This window comes from Oreochromis aureus, linkage group 19 (assembly GCF_013358895.1).
Source record: "Oreochromis aureus strain Israel breed Guangdong linkage group 19, ZZ_aureus, whole genome shotgun sequence".
Taxonomy (NCBI): Eukaryota; Metazoa; Chordata; class Actinopteri; order Cichliformes; family Cichlidae; genus Oreochromis; species Oreochromis aureus.
The window spans coordinates 16,826,250-16,842,153 of NC_052960.1; the positions used below are offsets into that span (position 1 = coordinate 16,826,250).

The following is a 15,904-nucleotide window of genomic DNA, read 5'->3' on the forward strand; positions in this document are numbered from 1 at the left end:
AAAAAATAATATTTGGAAGCAGAAGTGTGAGTCCCTGCGCCCTCTGCTGGTAGTCTCTGGAAAAGCAATGACTGGACAGCCTTAAAGCTGCGTTCAAGAGAGCAAGAACTGTTCGCAAACTCCAACGATCAGAAGCTGCAAATGAGAAAAACAGTCCTCACCAATTTATTTTTGCACATTTCTTGGACAAGTTTAAGGATTTGCACTGTAAATCCTTGTACTATGAATTTATTCGTTTGAATAATGTTCGCTAACAACTGAAAAACAATCTTGAACGCGACTTATAGCGACCATTGACAACCAGGACGATGGTGACCGTAGGTGAGTTGGCAATAAGCTATTGTTTCCCTTAAAAATCATATTAGTTGTCAATATATTTCGTCTGTATTTTCATTTTAAATGTATATTTCCGAGTTTCCGCCTCCTCACCAGAACTAACAACGCAAAGCTAAGCCAGGAGTAGTTAGCATCTTACTACCTATGCTAAGGAAGTAAGCTCGTTTTAATGTGTTGCAGTCGAGCTGCTGAGTCTCCTGTTGGTGTCGGTGCTGTGGGGCTGCACCAACCCTTTCCTAAAGAGAGGGACTGAGGGGATAGAAAATGTGACAAAAACCAGCAAAGTGGCACAGCTGCTGGCGGAGCTCAGGTTTCTCTTTCTTAACATCAAGGTAGGTTTTGAGACAGCAGATTCGCGCATTTTAACGTTTACTGTATGTTATTGTAACTGGCTCAGTTGCTCCCTCTCCCTTGTGTTTACAGTACCTGGTCCCATTTCTATTAAACCAGAGTGGTTCAGTGGTCTACTATTACACACTTTCAACCACAGGTGAGACCTAGCACAGATGTACCCTGAAACACTAATGAGAACTTACCTATAGAGTTGTGCGAATCGGGCCAAATATTGAGTGTATCGATACCAACGGTGGTATTGGATCAGATCGATATTTTGTTTCTGTGTTAAATAAAATGTTTGGGTTTTTTTTGGAAATATATCTCAAACATGCACTATGAAGAATGGCTGAACCTTTTTGTGTTGACTATCTGTCTGTTTATTTATAGCCTACAGCATATTTAAACAACAGAAATTGACCCAAAGTGCTTTAGAGCCACGCACATTCACATTCCAGGTCTCCAAAAAACCCAGTTTCTGAATGCATGAAAACCTTATAAGTGTTTTATTGTGTTATTATTATGAAAAGTAGTCAAAATCACAGTAAATCACGAAGTTTTAATGGTCATTAAAATGTGTTCAAAATTTCAAATGATGATTCACCCCATAAATCATGACACACTGATATACCTATATAAGCTATATTTATAGGCTAAAAGTATCGGTATTGGTTTAGTATCAGTAATACTGGCCCTATATTTACTTCAGGGGTGCCCAATCCCAGTCCTCGAGAGCTACTGCCCTGCAGCTTTTAGATGCGTCCTTGTTCCAGCACACCTGAATCAAATGAATGGCTCGTTATCAGGCCTTTGCCAGACTTGATGGCATGCCGAATTGGTAATCCAACTATTTGATTCAGCTGTGTTGGAGTAGGGATGCATCTAAAAGCTGCAGGACAGTAGCTCTCGAGGACTGGGATTGGGCACCCCTGATTTACTTCATATCAGATCATACCAGAATTTCCTGTATCAAATGCCAATAAGCCACCGTAGATTAGTTTTTCACATGGCTTTCTGGATAAATGTTAAATGTAATTTCTTTTCAACACTACTATTATAATTTCACAAGTATCATAATCTAGAATTGCAACTTTGGTTCCTTTTATAATGCATATTTTACAGATTTTCATCTTCTTAATGTTAAATAGTATAAAAATGTCACAACTGAGCCAATGTTGACCTTTTAAAATCTCATTTTCAGTCTTTAATTTGAAGTAATCTTGAATTAAAAAGGCAGAAAATCCTCATACTTAATGGAACATGTTTGAGAAATTACTTTTATTGGTTTATCTGACACAGACTGTCACTGTATACCTTCTTCGTAGGCTAGAAATTCATTTTTTTTTTTTTAACTTTCTTCTCATCCAGAGTTATCGTTTGCTGTTCCTGTAGCTAACTCCCTCACCCTTCTTTGCACTCTGCTGACTGGCAAGTTTCTAGGGGAAGAGATTGGAGGCAAACGTAAGTCACTCATGTGATAACACTACATTTGTGTGCTTTTTTTTAAAATAATGAGGCCAGTCACACAACTGGTGGTATTTATCTAAAAAAGGAAGAATTCAGATGCTGATTTTGAAACTGTTTAAAGTCATGATTAAAAAGAAAATTAACCACCCTCTAATTCAAAGGTTTTACATATCAGGAAGCAATAAAAAATCATCTGATGCTTTGCAGTTCTTGAATTTAGGAAATACAGTATCGGTTGTACTACAGAACATAGCATATTACACGCTGTCATTACTTATGTAACATAAACTAAGCCAAATGCAGAAGGATTATGTGAAACGCTAAATACAACCTTACTTCTTCTTCTACAGGAATTAATAGGGTATTTAGGAGCCAGATTAGTAGATTACAGATATGATTATTCAGTGGAAAATCATTTAGGTCAATTGCCAAACTTCCAGAGAGTGGACATCCCAGGAAATTCACGCCAAGGTCAGAGTGTACAATTCTCAGAGAAACTTTACCCCAAAAAAAAGAAAACCAAGAGCTACATCTCAGACTCTACAAGCCTCAGTTAGCATGTTAAATTTTAAAGTTTATGACAGTTCAGTTAGAAAAAGACTGAACAAGTATGGCTTGTTTCGAAGGGTTACCAGGTCAAAGCCTCAGCTTCCTAAAAAGAACATGGCAGCAGAGCTGTGGTTTGCAAAGCTGCAGCTCAACAAACCGCAAGTCTCCTGGAACAATGTCAGATTAGAAATGTTTGGTGATAATGCACAGAGTCACATTTGGCAAAAGTCAAACATGGCGAATCAGCACAGACACCTCATACCAACGGTCAGCACAGTGATGGAGGGGTGATGATTTGGACTTGTTTTTCATTCACAGGACCAGTGACTGCAAGGTGCAGTCACTGTGTCAGCATCTGTAAGCCAAGGTGTTCTAGTCAAATGAGAGGCTACATGTGTGTCTGACAGCTAAAGCGGGACTTGATCCTAACCCTTGAAACACCACAGCTACAACAGAATCGCTGCAAAAGAAAAGAATAGAGGTGTTGCAATGACCCAGTCAAAGTCCAGATGTCAGCCTGACTGAAATGCTGTGCTTAAACAAATCCCCACTAACCTCAATGAACTGAAGCAACATTGTAAAGGTGATTGGGCCAGAATGATGTGAGAGATTGAATCATACAGAAAATGATTACTTCAAGTTATTGTTGATAAAAATTGTTCTGCAAGCTATTGAATAATGAGGCGTACTTAATTTTTTTTACACACTTCATCTGTATTTTGGTTTAGTTTTTGTTTAATTAATAATGGCAGTTTAATATGTTGTTGTTCATCTGAAGTTGTGCTAAGACATGCTAACTGAACTGAAAGAGGGTGACATTTCTTTGTACCATGACCGTAGCTAATTAATAAATACATGAGCAAGACAAGTCATTTTTGCCTTGTAAATTATACTAGCAATACAATTCCTCCTGTACTTAAAAAAATACTGTACTGGTGGTGTTCTGAACTTTAACATTTGCAATTTTACTTTAACTTTAACTATTTTGATATCCTTGCCCACACATCTGTCTGCAGAGGCTGTCGTAGGAATGTTCCTCACCATGGCTGGCATCACTCTGTGTATTATAAGCTCCATTGATGATACTGGCAGAGATACTGGGAATCAGAATATGACCCAACCCGTGTACTGAAGGAGATCAGGATTAAAGCCATTTCCTCTGCGCCTTCAAATAAATCCTTCGCCGTAAATGGAAAGAAGGGCGATGAAGTTGGAGCAGGATTGAAGAGGATAATTTAGATTCAGAGAGCAGCCCCTGAGAGCGGCGATGCTGATGGGAGAATTGTGTCTAAACTAACTCAAGCTTCAAAAGGCCTGTCCAGAAAACTCTCACACCATGTTGAGGGGGGAAGCGGGTTCATGGAGAGTTCACCACAGAGCTTGACTCGATTTATGACGCTCGCATAGAAAAGCGGTGGTTGTTAACTTTTACTTTTAAACGCTCCGCTGCTCCTGCCATGTGACTGGCATCTGCATAGATGCTGCAGAGACCACATATAAATAAGCCCGGGGTAGATGTCAGCTTCTGGTTTAATGGGGTTATTTTGTGGCGGCTGCCTTTAGCCTGCTGTAGAGTAAGAGCAAGGCATGAGGGGACAATGTTGTTGTATAGCTTGAGGATAAAATCTGATTTGTTTATTGTAATTTTTTTCATCTTTCGCCTTTCCTTTTACTGTTTACTCGTGATATACTATGAAGGAATATACTGCTTTTATTTTCCAAACTACTTTTGAAAGAAAAAGACTTTAACTGTGTAAAGAGTTCAGAAATTGGTCACATGTACAGTAATATATATGTTTATTGTCACATTTAATTGATACAAGACACTGTACAGATGACTGTTAATATTGTGCTCTGTTCCTGTGCTGTTGCTGATATTTAATCAATAAATTCTTGGCAACACTACTGTTCCCCAACACTCATTTAGTAGTCACTCATTTTTCAGTATAGGTTTAAGATTTACCCTAAAAAATGCTTTTTTTTTCTGTACACATAGTGAATATATTGAACATCTACACAGTATCAGCATAAGAATCATGCCTGTAAAACTGAATGGACAGAATCTCATAAACGGGTGTACGATACAATAAACTTCAATCAGTTTGAGCTGAAACTTATAGAGCTTCTGATAGTGTATCCACCTGTTGTAGTGTTTGTTCTGCTTGCACTTCTCACGCTTACATTTTCTACAATAAAACAACATACATTAATGTTGTTATTTGGCTCATTAACACAGTTAAAGTACTACTAATTTAATCAAACGTTCATGCGGTGTGAAACTGTTAGGACGCCGTGACCTCCTCCTGATGATGGTGGTTTTGTTCTGTTGCAACCGACGGCGCATCCTGCAGGACCTCCTGTCACAGCAACAACACTAAATCAGTGTAAAGGCAAAAGCTATCAGCAAGACGAGTTTGCTGCCTTGGTTATATTGATGCCAGTAAAACGTGATGGTGTTGTAGGGTGTGAGGTTGGTAAACTTGCCTTTTCTTTTCTGTGCTCTGCGTGACTGCTAGACGATGAAGGCCTCGACTTCGAAGACGTCTGCTTCAGCTCCTTTTGAAATGAAAGTCACAAAGATTTTGCCTCCACGTGCTGAAGTTCTGTATTTGTTCAATTGATTAATTAGCTACTCGTGTGTGTGGGTGTGTGTGTGTGTGTGTGTACCAGTATTTCAGCTTTGGACTCCTGCTCCTCTTCAGATAGTAATGCCTTTTAACGGCACAAGAACAAAAATGGTTAACCCTTTTAATGCGAACACGTGAATTACGATTAAATGTAAACAACCCACCCACACGAACCGTACCTGCTTTCCACTGTACTTGTGTGGGTGCTCCTCGTCGTCGTGCTGCTCACTCTTGATAATTTGTGCTTGTCTCTTGAGAGAAATAAATAGGTTTTTTTAATGCTTTTGTTCAAAATGTGCAGCATGCATGTACTGTCCTTGTGACAGTGAATTAATAATTACTCCACATGCATGCAGGACAACTATTATTCAGTGGTATTTTTGGTTTTGCTTGTACAGGAGTGAGTGATGAGTGTTATTTCTCATATCTAACAAAACATGTTAGATATGGCATAAAAAATGCCTACCATCTGTTTGTTCTGCAGAGGATCGTCTGGGCTGGTTAATTCCTCCTCCTCCACTATTTCTGCAGCTCTCTTTGGAAAGGAAATATGATTAAAATTTAGATTTAATCTCACTTCTATAATATTAAGGGCAGACAAACGCGCCCACCTCAGTCATATTTTAGCATTTAATTATCTTCTATTCAGTTATGAGTCTGAAATGACGCAGAGGTGCCTGAAGCTAACCTGATCAACAGGAAGCTCTGTAGCTGTATTTTCATCCTCCTGCACCTCCTCTGCCCCTCGTACCTCTTCTCTCCTTTTCTGTGCTGCGCTTTTAAATACACTGGGCTGGCCTGTCATGGGTAGATATCAAAAGTTTTTTACCACCAAAAAGTGGAGATACTCCTTAAGACTGATTGGATTTCATGAAATCCTCACCAGATCCATTGCTGAGCGGTGGTCTCGTTTGCATTCGGTTCTTCCGGATCTTGACCGGCCTGGCAAAAAACACAGAGGTCTCATCTGCTCCCTCTCTCCTGCTCCTTTGCTGGGAGGCTTGCGGGGCTCCAGCTTCATCTCCTGTGGACTTCACCCTCCGACCGTCTGACTGAAATTCATGAGTCACATTGAATATGTTACATAACACATGCCAAATTATATAAATACTCATAATATAGCATCAGATAGTGTGAATATAAGTCAGTGGAGACTTGTTTGTTTGTTTTACCTCTGGGGAGTCAAGGAGAGCTGAGTCACTGCATTGGTCTTCAGGCCCGCTTCCTGCTTTCCTGTTCTAATGGAGAAAAAACAGAAGATGTTCATAGCCTGTTAGTGTTTTCTTCTGACAGCTGCCAATCAGGCCTGACATGTAGGCTGGAAAATAACGATCCTAAAACTGTATTTTAAGACATGAAAATAAAGCGAGTAACTGAATGCAGAGAGAGGAGGAGGATTACCTCAGCTCTCCTTAACATCCTTCTCTTCCCAGGGAAATATCTACAAAATGAAGAAACATAGTTATTAAAAAAATGGGAGAGGGGAATGTGTGGGATATTGTTCTCTTCTTGTTTCCAGTCGTCTGATTATTATTCACGTGTTAGCACAGGTTGAAACAAGCACGGGTTTTTTTTGTTTTGTTTTTTTTACAGAGGAACTTCCATGATTGTACCTCTCTGTAGTTTTGGAGACTATTAGCTCCACATATGGGAGTTTCTTGAACCTCTCGGTTCCCACGGCAACGTAGCAGCGGCCAGTCTCCAGCTCCCCAGCTGAGGACACGGACACTCCTTCTAGAGAACACAACCTAAAAAACGTACAGGGGTTCGATATTTACTTTACTAGATCTTTCTGTTTGTATTTCACAGAGCTGTTGGGAATGTTTTTGACCTTCTGTGTGATGGTGTCACTGACCTGCGCACCGCACCGGTCCTTAGGCTGACCTTCTCTGTGATTAGACTCAAGATCTGATCCAGGTCCTGCTGCATGCTCCGAGGAATGATGAATCGGAACGGTGGACACAGGAGGTCTCCATTTCGAAAAACGCTGAACAGGACAAGAAACATCTTAATTCTTGTATGCAGATATGTGATGAAAGAGTTAAGAACTGGTAATTGTTACTACTGGTCTAAGCTGGTTGTGAAAAGATGGTTCCTTAAATGGCAGACTAGGAACAATTAATTAGCAGTTAAGAAACAATGAATGATAGTTTAATTAGCCACAGCAAAGATACTTTAAATCTTCCAACAGTTGCATTATTTTAATGTGAAATTGATTCCAGTATAAGTCTGGGAAACGTGGATATGTGGATATGTTTCAGGGCAAAGATTAACTCCCAAAAGTGTTGCTAAAGGAAACATCAGGGGAAGCCAGTAGTAGCAGTTTATTCTCTGGAGATCTTAAGGACATCCAGTAGGTGCAGAGATAGTTTAATCCGAAATGAAAGCAATGGTACTGCCAGCAAACTGATTGTAAAAAATAAATAAATAAATTTCTGATACTATGTATATATGCCTCCGATAAGCAGTTCATCCAACTCACTGTATAATGCAAGGCACAGGTATATACTTCCTCCATTTAGCTGACACATTCGGCCTCTGGATTGCTTTGACCTAGAGGGGACCAACAGAAAATCAGATGCTTGCCACTGCTGAACATCAAATGCTGTCAGTTTTTCATCAACTTTCAAAATTCTTTCAACAGATTTACATCATTCCTGTCCTGCACATAAATTGCACTGCATGAGTATCACCAAGAAAATCATTATCCCAAAAGTGTAATCACTGGCTAACCATTCAGCTCATGTCAGCTCAAGTGCTGCAGCCATGGAAACTGACGTCACTCCAAGACTCCTCAGATGGTGCATTTAGACACGCCGTGTCTTATCTGAGGGCCCTCACCCATATCGTCTCATAGTAATGAAATCTGGAGCCAATATCCATGTCTGCCTCTAGCTGAGCTAAATCAGCAGGCTCTGATAATCTCCCCGTTATTGTTTTTTTTTTTTTCCTTCCTTAAAGTGGCAGACATTTAATTATTTACAATGTGTCTGAGTCCAGAAGGAGGGCTTAGAATTTGAGTATTAGGCCTGCCTGAACATGTACACAGCCCTGATTACACTGTGTGGAAGCATAAAAACTTCAAACACAAACACTCAACATACGGGCACACTTCTTGTGTATCTCCACAGCAACCACAATACAGGCATGTAAGACTTTAAAGCCAAAGGCTCCACCTAAAAAACCACTTATTCAAAATAGCATCTATGCACGCTTATTCTATACTCATGTATGTTTTTTGTTCATAAAAGTAAGACTACTAGATCGCTCTGCATCTGAAACACTAAGAGGTCAGTCCTGCCAGCAGGTCAGAATATAAAACAAGTACTTGTCGTGAGTGGCTCTTAAGTGTGTGTGGCTTTGAAATCAATTTAGTGTGAATGCTAAGGGAGCTTCATTATGCCTAATCCTAGCATCCTCATCACTGCGCACTGCCTGCCTTTCATTTTACTGAAAAGGTTAAGTTCAGCCAAAGAGAAAGGATAATTTTCTTGATGAAATCGTTTGACGTTGCAATATCCCGCTGAAATTAATGAAGCTGTCACATGAGAGTACCCTGCAAGTTCTGAGTGACTGAGTGTTTGATGGACAGTGCAGTCATTAGCCCATTATATCTGCTAATCTACCTAACAGCCTGTGACTTCAATAGGAGGATAATAGGGGACATGCACAGCTAATGCTTGCTCATAAGAATGGGTCGTCACTTTTAAAGGCAAATAAGGTTGCGTCAATAAACAAAAAAATCCTGCACTCTTTTTAAATTTGACTTGGAAGGAGTTGAAATGATCAGCTTGATATGACTGTAGCCTGGTGGTGCATTCCTCTTGGTTAGGCTAGGATTAATCAGTGACAGATTCCTTAAAAGGATTGAAATGAAATGAAATGAAATGAAAGCCTACCTGGATTTCCTCACGAGCAGTGGGTTGCTTTTTTGTTCTCACGTTCAGGTAACTGTGCATAAAGACAAGAGATATAACAAAGAAAACCCTAACACAGTACTTGATCTGTTTTCCAGACATCAAGGACCTTCCTCTAAGTATAAATAACTTCATTTTGTTGTACTCACTCGAGTTTCTTGAATCTCTCAAAGCCAGCAGCAACATACTGGGCTCCTGTCCGTAGATCCTGCAGGTCTGTGACTCGGTGGCCCTGCCTGGGGGTGTACAGAGTCCTGACGGCAAGAGGGGCGCCGATGCTCTGGGTCACTTCATTCAGAAAGGCCTCCATGGTGACCACCTGTCGCTGGTTGACCACAAACCTGCGTCCACTGTAGAAGGGGTCTCCATTCCTATACACCACCACGCTCTTCACTGGAGGCAGCAGAGATGTAGCTGCAGAGCTGGCAGCCATCTCTGAGTGCATATATATTTAAAATGTGTTTTTGAGTTTACACAAACACACACAGAGAGACATCACATAATTCTCTCCATGCGTGCATTCTCATTCATTGCACCTAATAATTACATTTACTTACCCTTTTCATACACACACACACCACATTCTTTGGGTTCACACATTTCCAAAAGTCACACATTAACACAAACAAATGATCCAGCTACCACTCCAAAGTGCAAAACAATGCTCAGTCACTCACATGCTCGGTGAAGGATTAAGAGGGAAAAATGCAGAAAAGCCAAAGGTGAAGATCAGTCTCTGCTGTTGTTGTGGTGGTGGTCTGTCTGGACTCCCCCTCACCACGTTCTGCTCCTCTCTATCCCCTTCACATTCAAACACTCTCACACGGACACTACTCCACTGATGGCGGTGAGTATTTCCTGGTTGCCATAGCAGCGTGGCCAGCAATGACTGGCTTTGTGGGCCAAACCATCAGCAGAAACCACAACAAAAGAGACAGGCAAGAGGAGGGGAGAACGGGTGGGTCTCCTGCACTGTAAGCTGAATCAATAAGATAACCTCTACAGGCAGGTTAAAAAAAAAAGGAAAAAAAAGGCCAAATCCATCAAGCATAGAAGTGAGAGTAAGTGCAACAGCCAGGTGATTCTCTTTATCGTAAAATATTAAATATGCAAGCACAACAGAAGATCTCTCAAGGGAGTAACGAGGAAAAGTTCAGCTTTAACTTATAAATATTTTTCTTTCCGTGGGTTCTCTATAAGGACATAAATACCAGAGGACAACAGGTGTTTAATAGGAGATTGCTGTGAACATTTGAAGGATAATTTCCTAATGAGATGAGTGATAGTGATAGCTTAGAAATATGAGCTCCTGGGAAGCATGCTCACCTGGACTTTAGTGAACAAAACTTCTCCATGCACAATTGTAAACCATCTAAAACTGGCACAGTTAATGCTCCAAGTGAAGCCCAAGCGGTAGACAGCACCACAAAGAAAACGTTGTAGAAAAATAACATTTATTATTTTTTTTATATACATGAAAATACACAATATACAGGTTTATTAACTTATGCCAAACACGAAAAAGGTACTCAGTGCTGCAGGTTCCCGTGTACATGAAGGCATCACTCCCACATGTTTAAGTCCAGTTCATGGTAACAATGCCGTCAGGATGCGCTAAGTTTATCCTTCAGCGACAAGTACTGTAGGAAAAAAGAAAGAAAACAGTCACTAAAAGTAACACGTTCTTCTGCATGTCTGGATGAGTGCATTCTCAGGGCATGACAACACATCTATAAAAAGTGTTGTTCCACATCTTGGCAAATTTACACACTCTGGTGCTGAAGGGCGCCTCACGGAAGCAACGAAATGTGTTAAAGATAAATTAAAGGATTTAAATCAGTGCTCAGTGTGAGGGTAAAGGGTGCCGACAGCTAAACATGCTTCCACCTGATTTACACGCTTAATACATGGGAGAAAATGGGCCGAACCATCCAGTGTGCATGTTTGTAGCTGGGGGGTCTGGACTGTCTGTAATAAGTCACTGTTAACACTTACTGCAAAATTAACATTTGTTATCTGATTGTTGGATGTAGGCTCTAGAACAAAGGCTGCTTCTCAGACCTGCTGGATGAACTTATTTTGGGAACAAGTAAATAAATTCCACTATGGAGCAGAAGCAATTTTATTACAGCGGGAGACTGTCACTGCTGAATAAACATAGGGAAGCACTACATCTCTCTCTTTCTTCGCCTTACCTTTTTCCTGCTGTCAATGGCCTGCTGAAGCCAGAGCAGCTCCATGGTCAGGGTGTTTCTATGGAGACGCAGGGCCTCTGGGGTACGGGGCACCTCCTGAGTCAAGCAGTACTGACGAGAACCTGATGGAGGGATGGCGAATTCGAAACAGCTCAAAAGGTTTCACCAAATTCAGTTTTGGATTACCGTAACACATCTGAGGCAAGACAAACTGTGTAATTTATGCAGGCGAACACTGATTGGATTCTACTTTTTAAGCTTCTGTGATTCTATTTTTAGAGGCAAAAGCTACATTGGGCTTCTCTTTTATTCACAAGGGGTCACCACAGCAGGTAACTACACGTTTGATTTGGCAGAAGGAATCCCAAAGAGATTTGTTGATCCTTTTGGAAGTTACCAGCCCTTATAACTAAATTAAGGACTGTGTGAATGCATCTTCTTTGAATCTTGAAAACTGTGACTGTAAATTTTTTTAAAACACCTTCTACACACACACACACACACAACATGGCTCCACTTTGTGTGCAGCTTTAATATACCTTTATGAGACTGAGCATAGTTCATATCTAACTCAACACTGCTCCAGACAGATGACGACCCCGTTGTGCTCTCCACCACACCGCTTTGTCTCTGGCCCTCTCCTTCCCCTCTAATAGAGCTGCTGCTGGGTAAACAGGTCAGTGAATCATCTCTCTCTGCTTCTGTCTTCTCTAGCAGGGCACAGTGATGATCTCTGTTCTCTGGTGAGGGTGCAGGGATCTGGGGAGTAGCACTGACATCTGTCTCTGGATCTAGAGGCTTAGTGGCAGGGCTGCTGGGTGCTGGACGTAGGCTGCCCTGAAAAAGCAAAAAGCAAATGCATGAGAACATTTTGTATGTGGGTTATTAAACATCACTCTTATTCGCATAAATGCCACTAACCGTGTCTATGAACTGGGGAATAGAGATGAGCGTGTCCGTCCACTTTAAATGAGTCAGGCGCCCGTCAATCTCCTTCACGATGTCTTCAAAGTCTTCTCGTGCTTTACAGACTTCTTTCCTCACCAGATATCCACGCGCACATGCCTGTAGCGAGGAAAGGAGTCTCACTATCATATGAATGCTAACTATAGCAGACTTTAGCACCTGTTTACCTGAGAAAGCAAGATTTGCTAGGAAGCTAAACGTAGCACAAAAAAGATACACTGTTGAGAAATTACTCTGTGTATAAACATGTATTGACAGCAGATTAATTACCTGTAAATTTACGATTGTTTTCTCCCATTTGCTTCTCTCCATTGCTATGGTAACATGACTATGCCGCTACGGAGAGCGGGAGCGTAACTCAAAGCTTTTATTTACTTCCTGTGCCAAATCTAAAAAATAAAAGGGTGCCCTTGTAAGATATAACAATATATGTACATATTTTCAGATTAACCTTTCATATATGGCTATAAATGTAATATTTTGTACAGTATACAAATATATGAACCATAAATAGTTATGTTAAACTATTTTTCTCAACGTGAAGTGATTTATTTTGGAAAACGTCGGCGGAAATGACCATGTGTTTGCGTTCCAGACAATCTTCTTGCAATGTTGCTGCTCGTCACATGGCGTTTTTCCCTTAAAGTTTTACGCCGCCGGTAATGAAAATGAGTGGCGGTTCAAACCAGAAGACTTTATTTCAGACTTGGGGTGTCTCCGTCTCCCACAACAAAGTTGTTAACCCGATAAAAGATGGCAAAAATGCTGCTGGGCGCCCCAGAACAACTCCAGGCAACTGTCCCCAGGTAGCTACAGCACATCTTCCTTCTCATCCCCTCTGGTCTGAAAATGGTCAGGGGTCAGGATATACATTAGCTAACCCAGTGGGGACAGAGGACCCCATGCCTGCGTATGAAGATGAAGACGATGATCTGATGGTGGTCGCCGTATATGAAGCTGAAAGAAGCCTACAGCTTGATAATGCTAAATTTTTCCAGCATGACAACCCTGCCAGAACAGAAGAGCCCACCTTCTCTCTAACCCCCTCAGGTGGGCAGACATACCCTGACTTCCCTGGCTTTGACAGTTCCTCAGCTAAGGTATGGATCTACCCGACCAACTATCCTATCAGGGAGTACCAGCTGAAGATATCAGAGGCTGCCCTCTTTCAGAACACTCTGGTATGTCTTCCCACTGGTCTGGGAAAGACCTTTATAGCTTCTGTGGTTATGTACAACTTCTATCGCTGGTATCCATCAGGCAAGATTGTTTTCATGGCTCCCACCAAGCCTCTAGTGGCCCAACAGATTGAGGCCTGTTATAAAGTGATGGGCATCCCACAAGCACACATGGCTGAGCTGACAGGTAAAAAAAAAAAAATAAAAATCACACAAAATCTGATGCACAACACCCATCTTCCCCCTTCTCAAATTCTGCGTCTACCGCTTCATAGGTAGCACAGCAGCAAAGCAGAGACAAGAGATTTGGAGGTCCAAGCGGGTCTTCTTCCTCACGCCTCAGGTCATGGTTAATGATCTGTCCAGAGACACCTGCCCAGCCCAGCAGGTCAAGTGCGTGGTGATCGATGAAGCACACAAAGCGCTGGGCAACCATGCTTACTGCCAGGTACACACACTTTGGAGAAATAATCAAAGCTTGACCTCATGAAGTTGTATAAGTGTGACAGATAAAGAAATAAATCTTAATGCTTAGTTTTGGGTTTTTTGCAGTAAAAGTTTTGTAGACTGTCCAGATTTAGTGGAGATGATGTCTAATGCTTGGTCTTCTTCATTAGGTCATCAAACTACTCGGCAGCCAGACTTTGCAGTTCCGCATACTGGCTCTTAGCGCCACCCCAGGAGGAGATACAAAGGTGAGAAAGATGCATTTTTTTTCAGCGATGTGACCTAAAAGTGAGTAGACTTTAATCTGCAATCTGCCTCACTTCATCCTTCCAGTCGGTGCAATCTGTGATCTCCAATTTGCTCATCTCCCATATCGAGCTACGTTCAGAAGACAGCCCTGACATCCGGGCTCACTCCCACCAGCGCAATGTGGAGAAAGTTGTGGTTCCTCTGGGTGAGGCCCTTTCAGCTTACCAGACACACTACCTGCAGGTAGGGGCAGCAAGTGATTTGTCATGTTTTTCATCTCTGCTCTGATCAGGACAGTGTTTATACTTTTTAAAAATGTACTTCTAGAAGGAATAAAAAATGTCAGTTTTTTTATTTTGTGCAAAACACATAAGCTGCTTATTGTTTCCACAACCAACATGCACTGACCAGGGGTATATTTTAAAAAAATCTGCCAAATATTATGTATGGTTGTTTTCTGCTGTCAAAACATGGAGTGCATTGATGGATTTTAGGCAGGGTGTGTTATGTTGTGGTGTCTGGCATGAGGACATAGGTGTTGGATTGTTTGGGTTGTTGCACAGATGGGGTTTATTCTGGTCCCAATACATCCTTCTGGTCCCAAGGATGTTTGGATGCTAGGTTCAATACCTTAGGCTCTTTATTGTGTTTTTCAAGCTGTCTTGGAGCAGCTTTTACGGAGTGGCAGATACAATATCTTCCGGAGGAAGGGCGTTGCTGTTTCTATGTGATGTGATAGGTAAATGATGAAGTGTCAAAGAAAGATCCACAGTCACCCTCAGTAGTTGCTAAATGGTACGTTTCTGTATGCACAGTGTTTGAAACAATCCAGTCCATTACTTTATTATATATTTTTTGAAAGTTAGTTTAATACAAACTCTTTCTTTGCTTTTTGTCTGCCTGTGCTTGCTTTCATCATTCTGTAGAGCAGCTAAGATTTTTTCTTTGGTGCTTTACTGCCACCTTGTGGTAATTTTTGGCTTTCTTCTGTTATTAAAAAAAACAACTCCTCAGCTGTAAACCCTTTTTCAGCTTCACTTCTTTCTCCTTCCTGTGAGGTTCTTTCTGGGTCAGTTCATATTAAATTGATTGATTTGTCCTGAAAGCCACATCCTGTTACACTCAGTGGTCTAGCTTTTAGTGCTGGTAGACTGATTGGTTCGGGATTATTAACGGACCCTACCTGCTCTCTCCTCATCACGGGTTAGTTCACTGTTTGTGTCTTCTGCGCTTTAAGTGTGCAGCTCCACTTCATTTGTCTCAGCTGGCTGGACAACAGGAATGTGACACCTGCATTTGAAATTTTAGACTCGTTGTATTTTTTTCTTTACTGTGTTGCACTTTCTTTTTAGTCTTTTCCTTCTAATTCTCTCTTTATTGTTATCAGGGCAGAGTTCTTTTTTTATCTTTTAGTTTATGTCTTTCTCTTCATATTACCCTCTGACTGGATGATGTTTGTAACCTGCTGAAATCCATTTTCCACTGCCAAAACATTGGGTTATTCTGTATTCATTACTGGAGTCATGCAGGCACAATTTAGTAACTGTTAAACAAATCAGAAAAGTGAAGCAGTCATGCATACAGGTGCTTTTTCTGTTTTTTGCTCCAGTTTTTGGCTCGGACATTAGAAAGGCCAGTGC

General features: G+C 41.1%; 4 protein-coding genes across 5 annotated transcripts in view; 2 read left to right on the top strand and 2 right to left on the bottom strand.

Moving 5' to 3' along the window:
• Positions 1–77: 77 nt before the first annotated feature.
• On the top strand, positions 78–7,249 carry tmem234 (transmembrane protein 234). Of its 2 annotated transcripts, none has more exons than XM_039603771.1 (5): positions 78–321; positions 517–668; positions 760–826; positions 2,038–2,130; positions 7,122–7,249. In XM_039603771.1, the coding sequence occupies exons 1-5, from the start codon at positions 309–311 to the stop codon at positions 7,193–7,195; spliced, it is 399 nt and encodes a 132-aa protein (XP_039459705.1). In that variant the 5' UTR covers positions 78–308; the 3' UTR covers positions 7,196–7,249. The 2 variants fall into 2 exon arrangements, with proteins under 2 accessions (XP_039459705.1, XP_031614225.1); XM_031758365.2 differs by lacking the exon at positions 7,122–7,249 and adding an exon at positions 3,702–4,601 and having other exon boundaries at positions 79–321.
• On the bottom strand, positions 4,466–10,072 carry dcdc2b (doublecortin domain containing 2B). The gene is made up of 15 exons (XM_039603770.1): positions 9,907–10,072; positions 9,379–9,664; positions 9,212–9,263; positions 7,795–7,865; positions 7,168–7,299; positions 6,926–7,060; positions 6,714–6,753; positions 6,485–6,550; positions 6,196–6,364; positions 6,001–6,110; positions 5,779–5,847; positions 5,492–5,563; positions 5,353–5,397; positions 5,170–5,241; positions 4,466–5,042 (listed from the first exon to the last, which is right to left on the bottom strand). Exons 2-15 carry the CDS (start codon positions 9,660–9,662, stop codon positions 4,968–4,970), a joined length of 1,392 nt encoding a protein of 463 aa, XP_039459704.1. The 5' UTR covers positions 9,663–9,664; positions 9,907–10,072; the 3' UTR covers positions 4,466–4,967.
• Positions 10,073–10,707: 635 nt separating this feature from the next.
• iqcc (IQ motif containing C) lies at positions 10,708–12,744 on the bottom strand. Its single transcript, XM_031758323.2, has 5 exons — positions 12,661–12,744; positions 12,346–12,489; positions 11,964–12,261; positions 11,425–11,546; positions 10,708–10,869 (listed from the first exon to the last, which is right to left on the bottom strand). Exons 1-5 carry the CDS (start codon positions 12,700–12,702, stop codon positions 10,834–10,836), a joined length of 642 nt encoding a protein of 213 aa, XP_031614183.1. The 5' UTR covers positions 12,703–12,744; the 3' UTR covers positions 10,708–10,833.
• A 243-nt stretch (positions 12,745–12,987) lies between these two features.
• The window catches only part of fancm (FA complementation group M), a 42,724-nt gene continuing 39,807 nt past the window's right edge, over positions 12,988–15,904 (top strand). The window contains exons 1-4 of the mRNA XM_039603488.1: positions 12,988–13,755; positions 13,844–14,016; positions 14,186–14,263; positions 14,349–14,507. Coding sequence (XP_039459422.1) covers positions 13,053–13,755; positions 13,844–14,016; positions 14,186–14,263; positions 14,349–14,507 — 1,113 coding nt within the window. The 5' untranslated portion in view covers positions 12,988–13,052. The remainder of the gene's footprint in view (positions 13,756–13,843; positions 14,017–14,185; positions 14,264–14,348; positions 14,508–15,904) is intronic.

Excerpts from the sequence above, each read along its gene's own strand:
- dcdc2b (XM_039603770.1), bottom strand. The coding sequence starts at position 9,662 with ATGGCTGCCAGCTCTGCAGCTACATCTCTGCTGCCTCCAGTGAAGAGC. Across the intron at positions 9,264-9,378 it reads GAGAGATTCAAGAAACTCGA|TTACCTGAACGTGAGAACAA; the intron begins GTGAGTACAACA and ends CTTTATGCACAG. Across the intron at positions 6,754-6,925 it reads GTCTCCAAAACTACAGAGAG|ATATTTCCCTGGGAAGAGAA; the intron begins GTACAATCATGG and ends TTCATTTTGTAG.
- iqcc (XM_031758323.2), bottom strand. The coding sequence starts at position 12,702 with ATGGAGAGAAGCAAATGGGAGAAAACAATCGTAAATTTACAG. Across the intron at positions 12,490-12,660 it reads AAACAATCGTAAATTTACAG|GCATGTGCGCGTGGATATCT; the intron begins GTAATTAATCTG and ends TCCTCGCTACAG. Across the intron at positions 12,262-12,345 it reads TTCCCCAGTTCATAGACACG|GGCAGCCTACGTCCAGCACC; the intron begins GTTAGTGGCATT and ends TTGCTTTTTCAG.
- tmem234 (XM_031758365.2), top strand. Across the intron at positions 669-759 it reads TTCTCTTTCTTAACATCAAG|TACCTGGTCCCATTTCTATT; the intron begins GTAGGTTTTGAG and ends TTGTGTTTACAG. Across the intron at positions 827-2,037 it reads TTACACACTTTCAACCACAG|AGTTATCGTTTGCTGTTCCT; the intron begins GTGAGACCTAGC and ends CTTCTCATCCAG.